The 26,405-nt window shown below is 38.9% G+C and overlaps 1 protein-coding gene across 1 annotated transcript; it reads left to right on the top strand.

Annotated features, from left to right (window-relative positions):
- Positions 1–592: 592 nt before the first annotated feature.
- Positions 593–25,432, top strand: LOC134673485 (adenylosuccinate synthetase). The gene is made up of 10 exons (XM_063531480.1): positions 593–870; positions 10,854–10,956; positions 13,174–13,307; positions 14,770–14,915; positions 15,599–15,804; positions 20,182–20,336; positions 21,196–21,320; positions 22,506–22,632; positions 23,383–23,503; positions 25,341–25,432. The coding sequence occupies exons 1-10, from the start codon at positions 688–690 to the stop codon at positions 25,391–25,393; spliced, it is 1,353 nt and encodes a 450-aa protein (XP_063387550.1). The 5' UTR covers positions 593–687; the 3' UTR covers positions 25,394–25,432.
- The last annotated feature ends 973 nt before the right edge of the window (positions 25,433–26,405 follow it).

The following is a 26,405-nucleotide window of genomic DNA, read 5'->3' as shown; positions in this document are numbered from 1 at the left end:
TTACGATGTGTTTGATTAGGTATTTGAACGATATTAAAACTACGACTGTTCAAAACATATGGAGACACTTATGAAAATGACACAGCATAGGTTTTTAACAAAATTAATATATTAGAAAAGATTTAAATAATTATTTGTATTTTAAATGCCGTTCATTGTTTTTATGTTATCGTTTTCATATAAATCTATGATTTGTTATGTGCTAATTTCTGAACGGTTCGTATAACCCGCATAAATTACAGATATATCACACATAGTAACGAGTTCTCTATGATTTCGTGAAACTTAAAACGCTTACTATATTTTGTAGTATAATACGCCTCGGTAATGTTGTCATATATTCCAAATTTCCCCTAAAATAAGCAAAAATCTCTCATTTTGATGTCTACTTTTTTAGCCAGTTTTACTCATTTACTACTGGTAAAAGTATTACGGTAAGTTACGAGTAATCTGTGTTTGAATAAATAAAAGGACTATTTTATATTATTTGTATGTCTGTATGATATGGGCAATATACGATAGTTAAAAATGGGGTTTTCAAAATAATAACTTTGCGATTTAAAGGTACTTTTCGTTAAGAGACATGGTATCCCGAAAATCTTTTTGCTAGTCGGCGATTCCTGCGCGCGCATGTTCACATTAAATTCTGTGAATATTTCGAAAGTAAATTAGTGATAAAATAATACAATGGCTTCGACCGCGAAGCAAGAGGTTAACGGCGAAACGCGGCCTTGTTTTGGCGGAGCGTGTAAAAAAACAAAAATGGAAAATAAAGTGACTGTAGTACTTGGTGCTCAATGGGGAGACGAGGGCAAAGGAAAAGTGGTGGATCTGCTTGCTGTAGACTCGGACATCGTGTGCCGCTGCCAGGTTAGAAATTGCCGGAATATATTTATGTTATTTCTATTCAGTACTTGACTCTGGAATAATAACAAACTCGTTCTTCATCTTTCTGATTGTCATCGTAAGTTTCCGTATCAAAACATTTCCGCTTTAAAAGGTTACAGTTGAGGTTATATTATTGGAGTAATTTCATCATTCATTGATTTTGCCGTTTCATATGATCTAGCAGGGCTATTATAAAATTTCGAGCTCAAGTACAGTTTTTTTGTTGAAGCTTTTACTATTGGCAGATCGCCAGCATGTTTGAAAACAATAATTCTGCTTGATACAATGTTTTTGTACGACATCGCGTTCGCGGGAGTTGGCAAACGTTCTGGCGGGAATCGGTTGACGGCAGTTGTTTAATGTTGCATAAAATATTTACGGGAATATTATACGTACGCAGTATCTACCAGAAATATATTGCGCAACTTTCGTAACATTGCATGAGCTTTTTTTTAATTTATTCTTTAAGATGGATGGAAGTATGTTAGCGCGGCCGGTTGTCGACAGTGAAATCGTAATCCGACCTTGCTTCACACTAATTGTGGAGTTTTGCCAAGGTCTGGGACATTTATTGTCATGGTTATGCTATTGATGGCTCTGTGAATCCACACATTCTCTCAATCTAGGGCTTTGGCTAAATTTATGCCGTCTGTTTGAATAGATTCAATAAATTTCTTGGAATTAAGTTTATAGCTAGTACCTAAATGTTCTCAGGTAGCTTATGAGGATCATTTATTGCCAGGATAGAAAACATTTGAAATATACATATTATTATATACATATAGTATATGTGACCCTTTGTGTACCTCTAAAATATGTTTTACAAGATTGTGGTTACCTTTTTTTTCAAGATTTCCCTAGTTGTAACATCCATCTTAGTTATGGACTAAGGAGCAATGTCAAATAGGTATCTATATGTAGTATAAAGATTGATAAAACAATATACCTACTATAGCTGATTATCCGGTTTATTCAAACTTACCTAGTAAATTAAAGGAGTCCACTGATTAACAGTCCGCCGGACGGTATCGGCCTGTCAGTTGTTCGGAACTGTCAAAATTTTGTTGTAACTGACAGGCCGATACCATCCGGCGGACTGTTAATCAGTGGGCCCCTTTAGATAGGCCTTTTCATTACCTACACATATATAATTTACTTAAAAAAACTTTTTTTATTGGGTCTTGGAACTCATATTGATTTTGTTAACTATCATTAAAAAAACCAAATAATATTTATAATACCATTTATATAAATAAATAAAATTACAAGTAACTTGCGGACAGTACTTAGTCATTAGAAGGATTTTATTCAACAATCTTTATCCAAAATATGGGATTTTGACCTAAAACTACATAATCTTTGCTTAATGATTTAATACACAGAGAAAAATATGTTATCCCTTTATGTTTTTGTTGCAGTCCATCACTAGCATGCCTGATATTGTTTCCTTACCTTCTCAGGAAAAAGCTAACAATGGATGAGCCATATTTCCTACACATTATACCACATTTCATTTTAACATTCCTTTAGAATCTTTAGCCTTATATTATTAACACTTTCATTGCCACCCAGCCACCCAAGACATCAGCGCCAGGCCACATTTCGTCATATAAAGCAGTAGTACCACAATCCCGACTTTCGGGTTGTCCGGCCTGCGAACGAAATCATAAAATACCAGATAGTTTTCGACACTGAATGTGCTAAATCATTATGCTTGTTTAATGTTCATATAGCAACATGTTCAAAGTATTGTGACTGTTAAATTATCTGGTGACTAGAGTAATTAAATTGACCTAACGGACAGATAATTAATTGAACTATATGTATTAGTTAATAGCTGTGTGTCTGTTTTATGTTTATCTTTTGTTTGGCTTGGGAGGTTATTGACCTGAAGGTATAATCTAGGTTTACGTTCACTATTAATATTTATTTTCAGTGATTATTGTAACAACTTAATACAATCTTGTTGGTTTTAATTGCACAATATGCTATTTTATGACCAGTTCCCACCTTTTTTATAAGATAAAGATTATGATGTATAAGATGAATTTTTGGTTTAATGTCAGCAGTTTTATGTCCCGGATTTTTTCTAAAGAAAAGATCTACCTAAAATCAGTATATCAAATATCAATATCAATATAATCAGTATAAATTGATCTAAATGGTCATATTTAGAAATCCAGAAAATTTATGAAAGGATGGGCGGTTCGCCAACTCCTTGAACACTCAATTTCAGGCATATTTTTTTCTGGAGCGTATTTGTTATAGAATAGATAAAGGGTAAAGGCTGCAAAGTAACCTAGGTATTTGCTATTGCACCTTTCAAACTTCTACGAAGGGGTGCTTACCAAACTAAAACTACTTTGCTGATTGTACCATACAATGTAGTTTTTAGGGTTCCGTACCCAAAGGGTAAAACGGGACCCTATTACTAAGACTTCGCTGTCCGTCCGTCCGTCTGTCCGTCTGTCTGTCTCCAGGCTGTATCTCACGAACCGTGATAGCTAAACAGTTGAAATTTTCACAGATGATGTATTTCTGTTGCCGCTATAACAACAAATACTAAAAACAGAATAAAATAAAGTTTTAGTGGGGCTCCCATACAGCAAACGTGATTTTTGACCAAAGTTAAGCAACGTCGGGCGTGGTCAGTACTTGGATGGGTGACCGTTTTCTTTTTGCATTTTTTTCCGTTTTTTTTTTGCTTTATGGTACGGAACCCTTCGTGCGCGAGTCCGACTCGCACTTGCCCGGTTTTTGAAAACTGCAACCTATTCTTAACTATTCTTAAGGATAGGTAACTCGAAATATTCGGAATATTTATCTTTTAGATTGTATAGAAAATAAAACATCACGTGTTTCCACTGTTATGTTGTTAATTAGGTGCTTACTTAGTGTGTGTACCTACGATGTTTGCAATTGTCGTCAGCGACCTTGCAGTGAGTCATGTATAAAAAACCTACATGTACTGTGATATTATCACTGTTTAGGATTGTTGGATGGACCGGTTTCGACATCTAGGCCTATTCTATGTACCTAGGTACTAACCATCAATAAATTAGATTTACGACCTCTATAGTTCGTTTTTTTAGCATTAGAAAAAAGGTAAACAATCTTAATGTGTCTTTTAATTTAAAAACACGTTTTAATAATAAGTCACGGCAAATATGTAACAATTATGAATCTAATACGATAATTTATATTATTCTGCTTTCATAAGTAATAGTTACCGATTTAGAAAAAAGCGTTTTTCAATTAAAAGACATGTCAAGGTCGCTTACCTTCTTTCTAATGCTAAAAACCGGGCAAGTACGAGTCGGACTCGCGCACGAAGGGTTCCGTACCATAATGCAAAAAAAAAACAAAAAAAAGCAAAAAAAAAACGGTCACCCATCCAAGTACTGACCACTCCCGACGTTGCTTAACTTTGATCAAAAATCACGTTTGTTGTATGGGAGCCCCATTTAAATCTTTATTTTATTCTGTTTTTAGTATTTGTTGTTATAGCGGCAACAGAAATACATCGTCTGTGAAAATTTCAACTGTCTAGCTGTCACGGTTCGTGAGATACAGCCTGGTGACAGACGGACGGACGGACGGACGGACGGACAGCGAAGTCTTAGTAATAGGGTCCCGTTTTACCCTTTGGGTACGGAACCCTAAAAACGAACTATAGGTACCATTCATAAATTAGATTTGCGACCTCTAACATAGAAAATTCGATGTGGAGCGTTTGAAGAACAGTCAGCATCAAAAGTAGCATATCGGACTATGCGTCAAGAGTATTTGTCTATTATTAAGTTATTCTATTATATGGGCTGCAAACATCAAACTTTTTAAACTGTAGGGTTTGCTAAAGCAAATAAAAAAATAAACAAGTGTATAAAGTACAAACATATATACGATAATGTTTTTCAAATGTACATAAAGTCTATTTTTTAATTCGGTAGACTAAAATGACATTTCATAGTATGGAACTTTAGGTACACTTAAAAACATTATCGTCCATTATCCTCACTTGAGTAAGGTTCTTTAGCGATCGTAAATTGATTTGCGACAAGTACCTTTAACCAGACCTTAAATATAGTGGGGTTTACTTTTGTCATGTAGTTCGCAGTAATTTAGGAATATAACGCATTCACTGCCACCCTCTTTTCCTGGACATTCACCAGGTGCCGCACTTTGATGTATTATGAACGCGTCTGTGCGTCAAAGGCACAGGGTGAAAGTCACAGTGACGCATGTATGCGTCGGTGGCAGTGAATGCGAGGGAGAAAGACGAAGAAAATCGGAGCCGCGTTAAACTGTAGAGAAAATGAGTCAATTATACTAATGGCTTTTAGCTCTACTCATTTGTTTTTGGTCTCAATAGTTGGCACGTGAACAGCCGTCATTAAGCCACTTATCAGCTTATCGTTACATGACATTTGTGTCTCGCCGCTTGCATTAAGTAGATAACTACTCGAAATGATAAAAATGGCAATCTGTCCCTTATTAACACTATTTTGCTATCTTCATACATTATTATCTTACGAGCCTTGGTGTAATCCTTGCACTAATTTAATTACAAACAAAAGAATATATAAGAAAACTTTATTTCTAGACAGCATCATCACCAAAACGCAAAACCAAAGAAAACGGAAAGCGGATAAAACTATTTCCCAAAAGCATCTCAGTCTTTCGCCCTCAGTCTAATAGTTTTCCAGAGTGCAAAGATACCTAATTGTTCTACGTATAGAAACAATCCCCTTTTATGAAACTACATAATTATTATACTTCGTTTTTTTTAGCATTAGAAATTAGGTAAACAATCTTGATGTGTCTTTTAATTGAAAAACACATTTTAAAAATAAGTTACGACAAATACGTAACAATTATGAATCTAATACGATCATTTATATTCTCCTGCTTTCATAAGTAATAGTTATTGATTTTTAAAAAGCGTTTTTCAATTAAAAGACATGCCAAGATCGCTTACCTTCTTTGAAGTTCTTTCTAATGCAAAAAAAAAACGAACTATAGAGAATGAGTGATACTTAATAACGCGTAGTCCCACCCAATCAGCTACTGTTGATGTTGTGCTGATTGTACATTTACCATTTAATTATTTTCAATACTTTCATATTCAATAGGTCATTAATAATTCAATTTCGGCCCATTTTATTGTTTGGTGCACGTGCAACTGCATTCTGGAACCGGAATCTAATTAATTCCTCGTATTAACACATTTTTAAAGTGAAATAAGCGAGACTGCTCTCGTCAAGGTTTGCTAATGGAAAATAGTATGAAGTTTTTGCTATTTATTCCAAAAGTACTATTAGGAATGTAAGTTTATTATACGTACTCGTACATATAAAGAAATTAGATAGTTGAAAAAACGCTATCAGTCCCTGGAGATACCTATACGTGATCGTTCGATGCTCGTTGATAAAGATTTGTTTATTTATGTCAGTTGCGTAGAATGCGTAGGTATGGCCTAAATGTAAACAAGTTGCGCAAAAATACACAATAAGTGTTTGCTATTGCAATTGTCTGCCAGAGCAAGGTTAAATTCTGTGATGCAATAAATGAAATCTATAATAAGTTTCCATTGTATCTACAAGGCCTTACCTGCATTATTTATCAATAAATGAGAGTGTAGAAAATGTAGCAATTAACTAGGCCAATTTGCTCCATTTCATTTGTTATATTATACATAATTATAAGTTTGTTTGTTGTATCACACCAACAGATACAAAGTAAACATAAATCGTTTGAAGACTGAACTATAAAACTCTTAATAACATACCTACCTATTGCCATGGACATATATATTACTTCGTAAGGACGCGGCTAACGAGCACTAAAAAGGGGGCCGCTACATGGGTGTGATATTTGCATTTATCACACCCCGGCGCTCAGTCGTGTGGCGAATTGCGCAGTAGAAAGTTGTCACGCAGCATAACACAAAAATGCCTTATTGCGTTGTAAAAGGGTGCAAAAACCATTATAGGAAGTATAAGAAAAAAAATGGGATCTCATATCATCGGTAAGTAATTTCCAATTAGGTTTATTTATTGCTTAAAACCAATTTTAAACGATAATTTTATTTCATTCTCACGAGCAACTAATGTTCGCTCGTACGTCATAGCGCTAATGCATTAACCTTGTAAGGACGTCATTTCTCTTTGGAAGTTATTATGAAGTAGAAATGCATACTGCGTGATTTGTATAGGTAAATTTACTTAAATATGATTAGTTGATTACCTACCGGATATAATTACCGAAATTAAAGTACCTATTGTCTGTCTTACAGAGTTTGTTCCCGTTTCTTTTACATAATTATTAAAAACATTCGAAATAACAAGATCAAGTATTTGTTATTGTTTTATTCGTTGACTTAGGTACCTAGTATATTAATTCTTGTCAGGTTAAAGTTTTTAATTAACTGTAGGTAAAACTCAAAAAAAATTAACAGGTGAGCGCTAGAAACAAAGCGCGCATTTTCAAACACCGATTAATTCACATCGCTGTATTTAATACTTTCCATTACCTACTTATATTTTTGCATCATATTTGTGGACAGGTGGCACGCTCTCGTTTCGGAGGCCAAGATTCTCTTTGGATCACTGAGCCAAAATAGTTAGTTTGTATTGCTGTTTCCTTCTTTTTTACTCTACCTGTTTTGCAAGCAAGAAACTAACAGAAATAGTTGTTCGCCGCATTTTACTCGCGAAAGCTCGGGAGGTACTTATCGAACTGTACTGCTGTAGCTAGTAGCTCGGCCAACTTGTCGACCTTGACAGAGCCGGCTTACACAGGGCGGCACACCGCACTGCGCGAATGTTTAAAATATTGCATTGCCACCTGAGACGATAATGACATCACGAAATAACGTAGAAGAACGGAAACTTATAAGGATAAGTTCGCCCATTTTAATACAATAAATATGTTAACTAAAGCATTTATTACGAGAATCATAAGTAATACATAGGCAAAGGGTTAGGTTAAGACATATGTAGGTAGGGTAGAAAAGGGGTTTCAGTCGATGTGTGGAAGGGCGGCACCGTCGTCGAACCCAAGCCACCAGGCGGGGGACTTAAACCGGTGGCGTGTGCCTCGGATGCACATGGTGGTGGCACGTATAACGGCGTTACTGATCCTGCATCTCAGCCAGCCCAGTACAGTACTTAGAGATCGGTTCCAACGTTGAGATATGGTTTCTGCCATATGTTTTATAACGGAGGACATTTGGGGTGCATAGACGCTGTCAACAGATGTTACAAGTGGTGTGAAAGTTGCATGTCGCATTTCACAGGCCGTGGAATATTTTCTCTGTTTTTCGTCTTCAGCTGATTTTAGTACAGATGTCACGGGTCTTGAGAGGTAAGAAGGAGCGTCAGTGTCGACGACACGGATATCAAACAACGCCAACAAATACAACAAATAATTTTGATTAACCATAAACTTAATCGACGCTCTTCTGATATAAACCGCGAATAAACTTAACAAGCCTTGTACGCCCGTACAAAGTTATCGCGAGAGTCGAGCTCACGTAGTTGTACGCAGTGTGTAACAGATGGCGCTTTTTTGCTGACATGAAGATCGCAACGGGCAATTCATATGCATGCGCTCATCCATAGTTTATATCTATGCCTATTGCTTTTAAAATAGAGCCAAGTATAATTGATATCGTCCGTAATCCACTAATCAATACTATGAAAATTAAATCTGAATTGAAGAAATATCTAACAACGTTATTATAAAGATACACGCTTTGCTTTTGCTGGCTATGGATGGTCACGAATGGTAGCATGCAAAACTATGGAGTATCGATCCAGAGGCCGGCCGTCAGTTCAAGTCTCAACCAAGACAATAATTTTCCCCCTTTTAAATTTATTCTAAGCCTATTATAAAGAGTAGGTACATTGGCGTTCAAAAGTGCAGATGTTTCAACTGTAATATTAAGGCATCGGTCGACATCTATCCATGCGCTTTTAAACGCCACTGATGAAATTTTCACGTGATCATTCGTCAGCACCGAAAATGAAACGTGAAGAACATCCGGTGACACATTGCCCGTTTTGTTTATACCCGAGTTATCCGGAACCGACCGCCTCGTTGTAGTATTACTAGTATTTTTATTTTATTGATAAGACCGTCCACTGCCCCGGCCGCATGTCCGATTCACGTTGAACTGTGACGTCATATTAGGTATTGCGTCTACTGAAACCAACTCCTCGGTTTGCGAAATTTATTGAAAAAGCTTGGGCAACCGTTTCTTGTTTACGCAAGTCGTTTAAGTGGCCCACAGATTACCAGTTCGCCGGACGATATCAGCCTGTCAGTTGTTCGGAACTGTCACCTTTTGCGTTTAACTGACAGGCTGATATCGTCCGGCGAACTGGTAATCTGTGGGCCCTTTAGACGGTGCGAGAACTTGTATGCGATCTTATTAACATTGAGAACTATACCGATGAGATACCGATAAGGATTTTAATGGATCTTTCATATACCGCATTATGCTCTGAAAATGCTCGTGCTTCGGCTAAGCATATAGCATATACGGCAGCCGCAATATTCGAGCCTACTAAGAACAGCCGCGGGACCCGAAAAGCGAAATAAGAGCATATATCTCCTGAATCTCCTCTCCATCAAATTCAATATGGCAATATAGAGCGATCACAAAAAACCACCATAGAGATTGACATAGCATAGAAGTGACCTCCCTGAAGATTAAGTTCAGTGAAGTAAAGTGAAAACAAAATTCTTACTACGTAATAGATATATTAGATATGTCTGCATATTCCACGCAGCTGCCGCACAAGCGGTTTCTTTTCCCGGATTTTTTTGACTTGAGCGCAAAAATAATCGTTTTCGCGCTGTCAGTCGGAAAAGCGCCTAAGCGCCAGTAAACGAGTATCTTTATACCTATTATATTATCTCTTTTCCCTATCTGAATATTTACATAATAAAGTATAAATGTTCACGTGCGAGATAGTATTGGTCTGGCCTTTCATATCATTTTAGCTACTTTGACATGGAACTGGATGTTGCTTATAGCAACTGATCCATAGGTGGGCAACTTTGAAAGTTCTTTGAAAGGGCCATATTCTTTGAAGAGACACATTCTCTATTCTAGAAACTTTCTGTTTGCTCCTCGTACTTATCAAATACCAACAAGACTAGCTAAGTAGCTACATAGTTAGTACATACATCACTCTGGTTATGCATTCCAACCTGAATCACAAATCATTAGGTATGTCAAAAAGTGGCAAAGGCGTTAATGGCAGTGCATAGGTACCTATTCTTTATTTTTTTGGAATTCGTGCTACCAAACTGAAAATCAGTTACCAACAGAGAATTGCTCTAAGTGATGAGTAGAATATACTAATGTAGTCATCTGCTCGGCATTCGTAATCCCAACCGACGTCATCTTGTTTTATGGCGATTATATAACTGCAGAGAGGTATGTTCGGAGCTGTATTTTATTTATTTACTGTGATCTACGGTACCTGTACCTACTAATCTTGAGATACCCTGTCAATTTTTTCAGTGCATTATTACTTAATTTAAATGTCAATACACTAATGCTGGAGTGTGAAAAATTCCGTATCACTACACCTTATAAAAGAAAGTCCTCCGCCGCCTCTGTTTGTGTGTTTATTTGTATGTTCGCGATAAACTCAAAAAGTACTGAACGGATTTTATGCGGTTTACATCATGCGATCCCGTTTACACTAAATTAGGACTTGACCAGCCATAGATGCATCAATAAATAAAGATTTTACAGTACATATGGTCCTATTTTTTTGGCACTAGTGCGAGAAATTTTGCACTTGTCGTGCGTATATTGAAAGTTTAAAGGCCCATATGTACTGTAAACGTAGTACGATACACGTGCGAATAGGTTCCTCTTTTCCGCACTTGTATCGTAACTAACTATTTTGTAGTTTTATTTCATCTTTATTTGTTTGATTTTTCAGGGAGGCAACAACGCAGGCCACACAGTCGTCGTAGAAGGCAAGGAGTTCGATTTCCACCTTCTCCCGAGCGGCATCATCAATCCGAAATGCACATCAGTTATTGGTGAGTATGCCAGTTAAAAATCTGCGTCCTTATCGCTCGAATATTGGTAGAGCAATAGAGATAGAGATACATTAAAATCATTAAGTACCTAATCTTCTAATTTCGACATCTTGTAAATTGGTTTGAGCTTGAATTGACCGCCTCTTCGATGTACAGTAAATGCGTGCTTTTTGATATACATTACTGGGAAATACAGTTCTGTTCTTCTATTATATATTAGTACCTATGGTCTTGGTCTTCAGTTGACGCCGCGTGCTACGTACAATCGGCAATAGTAGTACGCTTAGCACAGTTGAATACAAAACTTCTATGCAGGTGGGGGGAGGAGGGACACTTCTCCTTTGTTTCCTGTGAAATTTTCCTGGATTCGAGAACTTGCCCACTTTTATGGATGCTTTTCGCTTTTTAAATGCTCTGCAGGCGCATTTCTGCAATAAACTTGAATCTCAATTATCACGTGTGGCTGAGTCAGAGACTGTGCTATATAAAGTGAACGTTTTAATTGGCTACTGGATGCTGCATTCTACCTCTACATATGTCTTATACATATTTTTATATACGTCAGGTTTTTTACCCGGTCGCACGACATTTAAGACCAGGTTATTTACAGAAAGATACAGATTTGACCAGATTCGGTGCTCGGCTGAGTTTGAACGCAGTTTGTCTTAATTTACGTTTTAATCTTAGATTTATCTACCCTGTACTGACTCCGACGCTAAATGTTTGCATCATTAAGGCCAGTTGCACCAACCACACCTGACGGTCTGATCAACGTCACCCAGCAGTGAACTTCCCATACAGTAAAATTTTGCGGACGCTTTAACGGTGACAGACTGTTTGGTGCAACTGACCATTAGTGATTGTATTTTGATGCATGCCATTGCGTGTTTTTTACAAACCTTACTATGCCAAACAAGTCTTAAACAAACAATACAATAAAAGCAAAATCGTGACTTAATTTGCATTTTTAACCCTCCCCGTTTACCAAATAGCATGTACAAGACGTGGAATGATCAGCAAAGCGTCTAAATGCAAATATTTCTCGTTCGCAAAGAAGTCCTAATGCCGCTTGTACCGGTGCACGACAGGCACGGAGGTACATTAATCGGGTACCTTGCACACAGTTGAATTAATCCCAAGGTCGACTATTAATTGGTTCTGCGGCTGAGGAATGGATTCTTATTAGCATTCGTAATCTTTTTAACCCTTTACCAGGCTAAGGGATATATGTTTCCCACATACGGCACTACAAACATGTGTTTTATTTTCGATGAGTAAGATTGACATTCGATTGTCATTTTTAAACTGCCAGCCTGGTAAAGGGTTATTCTATAAGATAAGTACGAACAATTGTATGACTTCATTTCGTCCACCTCATTACGTGATCACATGATTTATTGTCCGATCCACTACTCAAAATTGGACAAATTGTAAAGCTAGAAGGTACAAGTACTACTAAATGATACCTATCAGTCCTATCACTGGACAATCAATCACGTCTGTAGCATTTTACTGTATTACTGGGACACTAGCCAGTCGCCAACCGCTCAACCGCTTTTATGGCTCTTCTACACGATGGGCCAACGCCGGCCGCTCCAAGGGACGCACTTATGCGTTAGAGGGAGCAAGTGATATTGCTATCTCATTCTGCCGCATGGCTGCGTCCCTTGGAGTGGCCGGCGTTGGCCCATCGTGTAGAGGAGCCATTAAAGCCGTCGTTATACCTACTCGACGCTAAATTATCACGTACTTCCCCTAATGCAGAATGCATCTACAAATTCCATTACAGTTTATGTATAAGTACAACTACTTTTTTTATTGCATCATTGTTTTTTTATGGTTTGTTATCTTGAAACTGCAACAACAGCAAATTGCACAATATTTGAAACAGATGTTTGAATTCTTACACCCGGAATGTCGCTGTGAGATAGTGCCCGAGATAAATTGTTATCACTTTGTCAGTTTGTTTATCTGTGTCTCAGGAATCTGATGATTCTTGACCATAAAGAATTGCAATTGTAAATTTCGCCATGAGAGTTTTATTTTCTAAGAATGTGACAGATCCCAAATTAATCTGAATTTATGTAGATATAGCTAATTAGAGTAATTAGCTACTATGAAACCCTATATCAAAAATGCTGGAGACAAAGCATGGTTATCCTCTGTTCATATTTATTTGTTTTCAGTTAGTTAACACTAATTACTTTTTTTTTTCAGGAAACGGCGTGGTCGTACACTTACCAGGTCTCTTCGAGGAATTAAAAAAGAACGAGTCCAAAGGCATGCGGGCCTGGGAAGGGCGGTTGTTTGTGTCCGACCGGGCGCATATAGTACTGGACTTACACCAACAGGTATGAACTGAAATAAATATCATATACGAAAGTAAGACTGACCAAGGCCTTCAGTGCCTAAGACTGGAATCGAACCAGCGTCCTCTGCAACCGCGGCAGATGCCTAAACCGCTCTGCTGTCTAATATGCAATTTTAGGGTACAGGTAGGGCTCACATTTTTAACTTTGCGTACTTACTGGTGTAGGTAGTACCTAAAAGTTTTGTTTTTTTAGGGACTTCTACCTATGACACAAAAAAGAAACATATCTTTTTTAGAGTTAACAATGTCTAAAACTAGAATGCACAAATTTTATTTGAGCCACCCGCTATGTGTATGTATAAATATAAATACTCATATTTGACAAGGCACTATCGCAACTCGATCGCTTAAATACTTACTTCAGTCGAGGTCAAAGATATGTTTACACTTATGCACCTTACTCCTTTGTAATAAGGCGAAAAATGTGAACATATCTTTGGCGTCTTTGTACCAAGAATCGATAACATTTTGCTAGCTAATATAAATAAAATTGATCCCTCTTCCAGGGTCAGCCGTTTGCCTTATTCCATCGAGACTATATCAACCGTCCTGACCGTTTCGATATTCACAATTTTTATGTACTTATGTTCAAATTCCCTGTTGCATAAACTTGATTTTATGTAAATGTGTGTTATCATTATCATGTTATCTTGGTATGATAATCCATTGTGGTGCGTGCCCTTGTTTGTGCCCTTGCGCCATAATTTGTATGGCGGGGGAACGCGAATGTCAATGGATTTCTGTTCGCGAAGGTCACTAAGGTCAGATTTGACGACCATGGTCATAAAATTGCGAAGTTCTCAACCGTTCTCATCATATTTATGTGTCTTATCGCTATTTATTTTGAAATTTAATGACAGCACTAGAAATGGAGAAAGAGAAAAAATGGTGAAAAAAGGAGAAAGAGAAAAAATGGTGAGGTTCTTAAAATGGTTGGGATGCGTTGTGACACCTCAGGAGTTTTACGCATCTCTCAGGCGGGCATTATATGCTTATTTACCACCATAGTGGTATTAGAAAAAAGGGTAGAAAATAAAGAACTTTTGACCTAAAGTTACAAGTGTAGAATCATTCTTAGGTTAGCAGTTTTGTCTTTAAAAAAATGCCGGGCAGGGAAAAAATAGACTCCTTATTTATGCATGTAGGGTTGTTTAATTTTGATTCTTATCAGTAAGTTCATCTTGGATAAGAGCAACATATGTGACGTCACACGGGTAAAGGTACCTTATGGCGGTTGACGCTTACGCTATTATTAACGCCGCTTTAATACTATTGCGGCGTTATGCGACGTAAGCGCCAGCCGCCATAAGGTACCTTTTGCCACACGTCACATATTATAGGTAGTTTATTTTGCACGTGGCAAGAGTCTGTTTGAGAATTCCCTACAAGTGTTTCTCGTGCCCGTTTCACCTACCTAACCACATTATGAATTATTTTTGCAGGTTGATGGCCTACAAGAAGCGGAGAAGGGCAAGAACTCACTCGGCACGACAAAGAAGGGCATCGGCCCGACGTACTCCTCGAAGGCATCGAGAAACGGCTTGCGGATCGGAGACCTGCTGGGAGACTTCGCGCTTTTCGAGGAAAAGTTAGTTATATCCAAGTAGTTAGGAGTAAGTATCCATCGTATATTGAATGACGAGTGTATTCGATCTATCTTCCTGTTTAAGGATTTAACCTTTTGGACGCCAATGACCGATATATGCGCACGCAGGTTCAACGCCAAAGACTGATTAATCGGTCACAGACCAACATACCTACGTGCATATGCATAAAGTTCAATTTCAGTTTTGATACTTCGGTGCGACGTGGCGTCCGGGTAACTGCTTTCGTGTTTGACATGGCGTCGAAAAGGTTAAACCATCAGTTTACTTACAGATTTTTAAACATTTAACAGGCATACTGTACAAAAGGAATTTAGTTTTCATAGCTTCAACTCTTTAGGAATCTAAACAAGTGGTTTATACGTTGATATTGAAATTATAGATCTACCACTTATGCTAAGTGGTTGGTATAGAGGTTGCGCGGTGATTTTCTTGTACCCGAGGTTTGGCACTATTCTAGTTGATAATAGTCTACCAGTCTATTTGAAACATCCTAGCGTAAAGGCATCATGTGCGTCAGTACTGTGTCCCCACAATAAAACTCCGTACCGTAACAAGGAATGCGCTTATCCATAATACGCTGTAAGCACACATGATTAATTTGTGTTATGCATGTCTCCATCTGCTAGTATACATCTCTATTTATAACAACTAACCGTAATTCCAGATTCCGCACGATAGCTGCATCATACAAGCGGATGTTCCCAGCCCTGGAGGTGGACATCGACGCCCAGCTGGCGCAGTACCGCGAGTACGCGGCCAAAGTGCGGCCTCTAGTGCGCGACACCGTGGCCTACCTGCACCGCGCTCTGCGCGAGGGGCAGAAGGTGCTCGTTGAGGGCGCCAACGCCGCCATGTTGGATATCGACTTCGGTACGTACTGGCGCAGCTGTGCCCTGTTTATCAAAAGCTTGTAACTTTTAATACAAGTGGAAGTCCCTTTCTAACTAAAGCTGTCAAAAGGGACTTCCACTTGTATTCCAAGCTTTTTATAAACAGGGCACTGGTCTAGTAACGAGATATAGGCGAAAAGGTCCCGCTTGTGCAAATACCGCGGTCTGCCTATCAAGCAACTGACCTATTATGATCAAATTTGCTTGCTGCAAACGAGACGGAAGCACTTAAAATAGACATAGACATAGAACAATTTTATTCAACATCACATGAAATGACAGAGTTAACAAATAATGTAACACATTTTACAGATAAATCTTAAATTTACACTTAAAAACTAAGAAATTGAGTTGCACATCTAAGGGAGAAATATTCATGAGTGTTAAATAGGAGCTTGCCTCAGCATAATGTTGCAGCGTATTAACTACAACGCTGGTTTTCAGGCAGACCCTTGATACATTATCCCTTGCTTCTGTTAGTCGGAAACTAAATGGCTTAAAGTTATGTTAAATATGTACAGTCACCACATGGGAATGTTGAGCCACTTGGCAATGGACGCAATTTAGTCGTGTAATATAATGAGTTCGGTATTTTTCGTTAGTAGGCACGATCGCGATATGACCGATGTTACCCGACGATATCTTGGTTGCTTTGTTGCGTCAAAATTTCACTATGTCAAAACTAGTTGACGTAATAAAAATTCCTTCGTCTACGAAAAGGATTAGCCAACGGCCATTAAATTTTGAAGTTACTCGTTTGAATCAGACGCTAGATGTCGTTGTTCCTAGCGGAAACTGGATAACGAGAGTTCTTCATGAATTCGTCTAAAACCGTTTAGTAATCTACTAGTATTTTTTTCAAATTGGATGCCATGATTTAACTGACATTAATAGGCGAGATCTTTTTTCAAGTCGAGATATTTATATAAATATCCATGTTATCAGGCAATTTCAAATTATTTTTTCATTGAGAGAGACAAATGCTATTGCTGTTGTGGAAGTGAGGAACTGCTGATAATCGGCGGACGGGCGACAGTAAAATTCTTCGTCTAAGTCAACAGCTTTATTTTACTTCTCACAATTCTCATTCGTAGGAAAGGAACAATTGGTAATGAGAAAACAATAACTCCACTCGCGGTAATCGAGCTATCAACACAACATTTAAATATTAAATAAAACGGTTAGGCAGAATCTTAGGAACCATTCATTGACGTCTCAGATCATTGACACACAAGACAGCACAGGCCTGCGCGACAGCGCGCATCAGCCAGTGCTCGCCACACTGTCTTTACTATCATTAAATGTGTCACAGCTCCTAGTTGACGTTAATTGAATACTTATGTAACCTTTGTGGAAATATGGTAGATAACCTTTGATAGTCTACATATAATCCTATAATCTGTCAGTAGCTATAGAAATGTTTAATAGAGACTTGATAGTTTCTGACTCAAATTCTAACTTTGAAAAAATATCTGACAATGAGTATTGTCAATTTTTTTTTCGCTGTAACATTAATTGCGGAAAAGTAGCTATCTAAATCTAGTAAAAAAATCAAATATGCCACCGGCAATAAACGACGAAACTAGACATGAAATTATATTTTTGCACCAGCAAGGGTTAAGCATGCGTGCAATAGCAAACGCGTTAAATGTGCAGGTATAAGGTTCTACAAAATAATAATTTCCAAACACATTGATTTTATTAAGAAAATATCTAACCTATTCATTCCTTTCTAGCGAAATACTGTCAGTTTGTGGGTAAATAGGTATGCCGCAGAAGGAGATATAAATGATCACCGTCAAGGCAATCATGGTGTCTCGATACTATCAATGGAACAACGCAATGAAATGCGAGAGAGCTACATGGAAAATGGGTTTATATCTACCAACTATTTCGCAGACCGCTTCAATTGCCACCCCAATACCATCCGAAAGCATTTGCATTCTATGGATCTTCACCATAGACGTCCCGCATACAAAATTGCTTTGACGGAAGATCACAAAATCGCTCGAGTCAATTTTGCTCAACAGTACCGAAATTTTGATTGGGGTTCGACAATATTTTCCGATGAGAAGTCGTTTAATTCAAGTGACCACGGTCGTTTACATCTCTGGCGTTATGACAATACGCGATATGCGGAAGACCATGTTATACCAAACAGGGAGTCGGGTCGCATCAGTGCAAATTTGTGGGGGTGGATGAGTTCGGACGGTGTAGGTGAGCTGGTTCCTTTACCTCCCAGGACCAACGCTCAATGTTATCTCAGCGTGTTACAGGAAAGCATGCTTCCCACCGTAAGGGCATTTTATCCACGGGAAGAATTGCCACATTTTCATTTTGTGCACGACAACTGCACGATACACAGGGCCAGGATTGTAAAAGACTGGCTCCATCAACGTCGACAGGAAATAACGGTCATACCGTGGCCTGCTAAGTCTGCGGATCTAAACCCCATAGAGAATCTATGGGGTTTAATGGTCCAAAGATGGGAAAATCGAAATGAACGATCAAGACAAGCTGTGGAAAATCATTGCCAAGAAGTTTGGGAAGACTTGCGAGGAACTGATTATTGCACTCGATTTGTGGAGTCCATGCCTTCGCGTCTCCAAGCTGTCATTGATAACGATGGGTCATATACAAGTTATTAGTTTTTAGATATCTCTTTGCTTTAATACGAATAAACAGATTTTGGTCTATTTGTTATGTTTTTTACATTTTAAATAGTAGAGTTAAACGTAAATATTTTTTAAATAATAATAAATATTTTGACATAGATCTTTACGAGACAGTAATGAGGGTATTAGACAACATTACAAAGAAATGTTTTAAATTCCAATAAAAAGAACACAATAAAATATTCGTAAAATAATGAACTTCTGCTTATTTATAATTATATTTTTCATTCACTTTCCTTTTGACAGCTGTTATCTACATGAGTTTCAGTTTATGAATTATATGGAAATGGCTGCCGTTAAAAGGAAAGTGAACGAAAATTTCTACATAGCAGCTTAGCAGTCAAATAGACGTTTCTAGGACTAAAGCGGATGTTGTAATGTAACCATAGTAACGTCAGCTTCCGGAAAAATCGCTATCAATCATTGGTTAAATATTTTTGTTATTACGTAACCATAGTAACGCCACCTTCCGAAGAAAACACGGGCGGTCATTGGCTAACCGTATTTGGTTTTACGTAACTGTAGCAACGACCGCCCCATTGGTCAGCAGAGTTCGGCCGAAGTCGTGATACGAGACTGGTAAGAGTTCGGACCCCGACTTGGATTATTCGACCAAGTTGCGAACAGTGGTAAGTGGCTCAACATTCCCGTGTGGTGACTGTACCTATGAGTGTAAGTAAACTACAAGTATTAGAATTTGGACAGAATAATTGCTGTAAGTAGTAGTTGGTGTAAGTAGAATTGAATAGAAAATAAAGAATAATAATATGGAAGGAAGTATATGATCTTTTAACCTCTTGGGGTTCAATGTTCTAATACTAGTACAAATTACCTCCAATGAAATTTAAATCTTAATGAAATGGAATAGAGTTGCTTTTATTTTCTTTCGTTCTATTTTAAAACAAAACAAATTCAACTCTATTTTCTAATACGGTTGATTCAAATTCGATTGCCACTTTTCCTTGTATGGTGGGCCGCTAGAGGATAAGATAGATTATGAGTGTAAATATAATTAATAAAGGTAAAAATAAATAAATAAATAAAGACATAAGACAAAAGACATATGGTGCATAAATATATCATCATATCAAATACACAATTTAATTACTGTGCAGACCTTTATGTTTTTAAGATTCCTTACTCAAAGGGTAAAAACTGGACCCTATTTCTAAGACTCCACTGTCCGTCTGTCCGTCCGTCAATCTGTCACCAGGCTGTATCTCAGAAACCGTAAAGTCTCAGTAACAGTTGAAATTTTCACAGATGTATTTCTGTTGCCACTATAACAACAAATACTAAAAAGCACGGAACCCTCGGTGGGCGAGTCCGACTCGCACTTGTCCGGTTTTTATTTTATGTATTAAATGTTAACATTACAAGTTATAGTCGTTTGATTTGTAACTGGCCCCGAACGGCTTATTCTTTGTCTATTGTTAAGTTAAACCGCACTGCCGTTCGGAGCCAGCTACAAATCGAACGACTATACCTAATAAACTTAGGTAGGCCACGGTGTCGCACACTAGAGGCCGCACTTTGGCCGCGTACTCGCGGTACTGCGCCAGCTGGGCGTCGATGTCCACCTCCAGGGCTGGGAACATCCGCTTGTATGATGCAGCTATCGTGCGGAATCTGAAATTACGGTTATATGATTGTGGTTCTACAACTAATGTCTTTCATTACAGGCACATACCCGTACGTAACCTCCTCGAACTGCAGCATCGGCGGCGTATGTACGGGCCTGGGGCTGCCTCCGAGCGTGATCGGCAACGTGTTGGGCGTGGTCAAGGCCTACACCACCCGCGTTGGTGACGGGCCCTTCCCTACAGAGTTACATGATGTAAGTTTAGACAGGCGTGGCTCACTCCGCGATTTCGTCGCTTTGCTACAGGTAGCTAAAAGTACATCCGTTCGACCCCAATTTTGGGGCTTGCCATAAGCCTCGCGTGGCGCTGTCGCCATCTAGCGGCCATATCTGTGCTGATCGTGACAGACGCGTTTTGTTAGAGAGTGAGTCTTCTGTACCTAGTACTATTATTTATTCTGTGGTCTAAACCACACCAAATTGTATATCTAATATACAATTTGACATTTTGAACCAAAACTGGGGCGTCGTGAGTTGTGCCTATCGCGCCGAGAACGCTAACGAAGGGGTCAGGAAACTTGAGACGAGCCTACCACAGTAGAAATCGCCACAGAGAGCCACTTTTTGTACCCGAGAACCATGGAACGCACGTTCGACGCTGATGCCGATCGCTATACATCTGTTTTTACTAATATAGTTGGTTAAGCAGATTTTGTACTGACAAGATTTGCTTTGACCATCTATATATGTCGGTGGGCGCCAGCGTCGAGCGTGTTTCTTGACCGAGGCGTGGGATCCAGTTGTGGATTGCTCTCAATGCTTGTTTCTTCGTTAGCATAATCATTTAGTAAAATCCAACACTCGCTGCACGCGTAGTGTTCTCTCTGGCACATGCCTACGGCGGCACAGAATAAATATAGTACTAGGTACAGAAGATGCACTCTTTAACAAAATGCGTCTGTTAAGATTAGGACAGATATGACCGCTAGATGGCGACAGCGCCAAGCGCCACCAAAATTGGTGTGGAACGGATGTACTTGTTACCTGTTGCAAATCGACGAAATGGATGCGTGCGGCGAGTGGTCGATTTTACTGTAGTATAATATTTGTGCAGGATGTGGGGCGGTTGCTGCAAGACCGCGGGCACGAGGTGGGCGTGACCACGAAGCGCGTGCGCCGCTGCGGCTGGCTCGACCTCGTCGTGGTGCAGTACACCGCCATGGTCAACGGGTACACCGCGTAAGTATATACATACATACATACATATAATCACGCCTATTTCCCGGAGGGGTAGGCAGAGACCACGGATTTCCACTTGCTACGATCCTGACATACCTCTTTCGCTTCCTTCACAATCATAACATTCCTCATACACGCTCGCCGGTTTAGGGTGCTCTTGACCTGGCCTTTCTTCAGGATTTCCCCGATCTGATCAGAGAAAGTCCGCCGAGGTCTACCCCTTCCAACTCCCACTTCCACTTCTCACGGTTTTAAGGATGGCGGAAATTGGGGTTAACCTTTTGAACACCATAGACGGCAATTGACGTCAACGCAAAATCGTGACAACGACGCCAAAGACGGCATTTGACGCCGATGGTTTTTTGATGAAAATCTACTGAAAAACACCCCACTTTTAGGTTGGCATTATTTATTCACAAAACTAAATTTTACCCCCGTGACGTCAGTGGCACGGTAAATGGATGCGCCGTTTGGGTTTCAAAAGGTTAAACGCGTTTTTTACGCGAAGCTGGAGGCAAGCAAGTGAAAGCGAGATGGAAAACTTAACTCCGACATGTATTACAGCCGTGGCGAAACCGGCCAGGAGAGTATAGGCAAGAGTTAGGGTTGATTTAGACGGCGCGTGAACTCGCATGTGATTTTAGTTACATTGCGAACTGTTGGTTACGTCCAATTCAACCGACCGATCAAAAACCGCAATGTAATGAAACTCGCGTGCGAGTTTTCGCATCGTGTAAACGAGCCCTCTTACTCCCCAGGCCGGGTGAGAACTATCTTGACATTTGTAAGCGGACTCAGGCCAATAACATAGCTATGAGAGTTACCTAAGTGACAGTGGGCGGGGCTCATAGAACCGATGGCTGCTGGAATAAAGTATCTGATTGTAACATTTTTAACCGAGAGCCAAAGGGCGCAGACACATTTTTTTTTATAAATATTATAAGACATCATTACACAAATTGACTAAGCCCCACAGTAATCTCAATAACGCTTATGTTGTGTGTACTCAGACGATATATATAATATGTATATACATATTTATAAATATTCAATAGTACATTGATGCCAACAAGATGAGGTGCTCGGATATTTAGTGAAACTGCAATGGCTTTAATTGCTTTAATTTTATCAATTCTAAATGCTAGTGCATTAATTCTTTCACCGCTAATGTTTCATTGCTTCCAGGTTGTGTTTGACGAAGTTGGACATTCTTGATACGCTTGAAGAGATCAAGATCGGCGTGGCGTACAAGCTCAACGGCAAAAAGATTGACTACTTCCCGTCCTCGATGACAGAGCTGAGCAATGTTGAGGTATGATTCACAATGTTTGATTATGAAAAATGTTGCTTTAACTACTAATATGGAGGATATGTTGTGTATCACACAAAATAGGCGTTAGTCGTAGTTGTGGAAACCTGCCCGTAAAATAATATGGATATCAAGCTAAGGTATCTTTTAGTGTGGGGGGAGAGTCAAAGCGTTTCTGACCCTCCCTCCTCAGATGCGGGTGCCCTAGGGGAAGCCAGCCAGGGATACTGGGGGGGCGTCCTGGTAGAATGTTCGCGATCCCAGGATGCCTCCCCAAACGGCATATTGCGGGAAACGCCGGTGTGGGTTTAGTGGGTAGGCTCCTCCCCTCTCTTCACAATTGAAAAGAGCTGGGAGGTGAGAGTCCCACATACCCTCCATAATGGGCCCACCTCGGGGTCAGGGGCCAGGGGGACGATGCGTAACGGCATTCCCACATCGACAAAAAAAAAGGTATCTTTTAGTGTGGAAAGCCACAAAAATTCGTAATAAAGAAAAATCACAGCGTTGTAGTCACTTTCGACGAGGCTATGAAACTGTTAAACTCAAGTGCACAAAAGGCGATATCCATGACAGCTTGACAATTAGATTTGCATGTGGCGACCAATTTAATTGTACATTTCCCATTTTTGACTACTCTTTAGTGGTCGAGCTAGTAGCTAGATTACCAACAATGTAGTCAGTCATTTAATAATAAAAATAAAAGTATCATCTTCGCATAAATCTTATAACCTATTAACGTTTTGCTCACAGGTGGAGTACATAACGCTGCCCGGTTGGGCGTGCAGTATTGAAGCGGTGCGAGAGTTCAAAGACCTGCCCGAGAAGGCGCGCGATTATGTGCGGACTATCGCTGAATTCCTTCAGATACCAGGTCAGTATCACACCTATCATACCTATATTATATTGACATAATCATAGCTCCCTTAGGGTGGTATTCCATCTGTCCAATGTCATTGCGTCTCACTCACTCATTAAGCAAAATGTGAGACAAAATACACATTGGACAAAGAAATTGGACACGTGGAATACCACCCTCAGGATTGCAAGGAAGAGTATATTAATAATTATCATAATATATTCATGGATGACCATTGATGAAAGTGCGACTGAGAGATGGGACTTATCCCTCTTATTAATTGTCAATTAAAGCTAATAGTGTAATTAAGGGTGGAATTCCACCTATCCCATTTCTTTGTCCAATGTGTATTGCGTCTCACATTTTGCTCAATGAGAGAGTGAGTCGCAATGAGATTGGACAAGTGGATACCACCCATAAGCTAGCAAAAGCTAGAATCCGACCGAAACCGAAGGTACGATTGTGCTTTAGTCTCGGCCATAGCTGATTATGTCGAAAGCTGCCGAAACCGACCGACGCTAGTTATTAACGTTACAGCAGAGATATATATAACTCCGTATAAGATAAATAAAGTCTAAGAAAAAAACGTGCCTCGGACGGCCAAGGAAAAGTCATTCTCGAATAGATGGCGCCATTACCTTTGGCCTATTCTCGGCTAGATGGCGTTAACGACACCGTTTGGTATTTAACAATTTTAACACATATCAGTGAAAGAACATGGGTCAGTATGGAACAATAAAAATTAAGAATCATTTATCCGTAAACATATTTTGATTATTTTATACATTTTCAATTTTATTTTAAGTTTTAATCGTGTGTCGATAGATGGCAGTAAATGTACCGTGACTACAAAATTGACAATGACAGGACCCCTCTATACTATCTATTCTTTTTGGTTACAGTTTATTACTGGAGTCAGTTATGTAACGCTGCCATACATGACCCAAAAAAATTTTATTAAGCTATGAGCTTCATCACATCTGATATTTGAGTAATTCTAAGCATTTCTAGCCTGAAGTGGGGGGGAGGGTGGGGTACAAAGACGGCCGCCATCCGTCATCTTTAAAAAAAATCTACTCTGATCCTGGTGGGTACTAGGGCAAGTTTGGTATCATTTTCGTATAAACCAAAGACGTAGAATTCATTGCTGATATTTGTTTTTTCAATTTCATAGTAATTTTACAAGAAAAACGTAAAAAGGTGAAAAATTTGGTTGGAGATTTTTGCTACGCGGAGCCGAAACTACAAAAGATAGAAAGTTGAAATTTGCACACTAGATTACATTTATAAAGTGTACAAGAGATAAGAAGCGATTTTGAGAAATTCAACCCCTAAGGGGGTTAAAAAGGGGATGAAAGTTTGTATGGGGTTCAAGTTTTATTTTAAGCTAGGAATTTGAAACTTCGTAAAACGATATATTATTAAAATACAAGAAAACTAATTTCAGCGTTTTTGAAAATTCATCCCCTAAGGTGGTGAAAAAGGAGTTGAAAGTTTGTATGGATATCAAAAAAATTTTCGAACGCGGGACTTGAATCTTTGTATTTGGGGATATTATTAAAAGACAGGAAAAGTAATTTCAGCGTTTTGTAAAATTCATCCCCTAACAGGGTTAAAAAGGGGTTGAAAGTTTGAATCCATTACAAATCCGAGTAGACACACATTTCTTATTGCCTCCCAGGCTTGAAATGCTTAGAATTACTCAAGGAACATATGTGATGAAGCTCATAGCTTAATAAAAAATTTTTGGGTCAACTTTATAACTGCTTCCGCTATATTGCCAGATTTTCCCTACTTGTTACTTTGTTACTTTTATACAAAATATTAAAAAAAACATACTTTTTCTTTTCAGTACAATACATCGGCGTGGGACAGGGCCGGGAAAGCATCATCCGGATAGATTAACGTTGGTGTCAAACATTCGTTAGTACTTAGCGTCATTTACATTCACACTAATATACAGGAGGTTTCCGCGACGTCTATAGACTTTTTAAATGTGGAAAAATCGTGAAAGACATTAGAATAGCTTTTTCAGAGCAGGATCAAAAGACCACCACAGTCGGCCAACATTACTTTATAAAATAATGTTGCACTATATACATATATAGTGTTACTATTGTGTGCTACATAAAGAAAACCCTAATACTATAATGTTTCTAAATTGACGTCCCACTGGTAAACGTACCGTCAGCGTCATATACTAGGTAGCATCCAAAGTATTCAAATAGTTCGGTACCTACATCATATTATTTGTAAGGCGTTCCGAACTATTTGAATACTTTGGATGCTACCGACTATACGACACTGACTGTACCTTAAGCCTTGTTCGGACTAGGCTAGTATTTTAGTCTAGTGGCGAGTAATTTAGTAGCTAAACTATTCGCTACTGCCTAATGAACTCGACTAAATCGACAGGTTCGGACTTGTTTAGCCGGCGGCCGAGTGAGCACGGACGCGTGGTGGGGGGTGCTACTCGCTACTAAACTACTTAAAAAAAAATAGAATAAAATGGATTGAGTCGACTAAATTACTTACTAATCCACTCGACTAATTTTTTGGTGTTCAGACACGTTTAGCTACTAAATTACTCGCCACTAGACTAAAATACTAGCCTAGTCCGAACAAGGCTTTATGGCGGTTGGCGCTTATGAATTTAAACCTATTTATTGTATTAGGCCCACTTGCACCATCCCATTAACCCTGGGTTAAGCTGTTGAACCGTCAACCCAGTGTCAAATTGTACTGGTAACCATGGTAACTCTAGCTTTAACCGGTTAACCCCGGGTTAGTGGTATGGTGCAAGTGGACCAAGTAAGACATACGAAGGGTTAACACGCGTATTCGTGTTGGAGCGTAAGAGCCAGCCGCCATAAGGTACATTTTCCAGTGGAACGTCACATTCATATTTTTACGATTT

The sequence above is a fragment of the Cydia fagiglandana genome, chromosome 18 (assembly GCF_963556715.1).
Source record: "Cydia fagiglandana chromosome 18, ilCydFagi1.1, whole genome shotgun sequence".
Lineage (NCBI taxonomy): Eukaryota > Metazoa > Arthropoda > Insecta > Lepidoptera > Tortricidae > Cydia > Cydia fagiglandana.
Note: the sequence above shows the minus strand (reverse complement) of the source record. Positions and strands in the feature narration are given on the sequence as shown.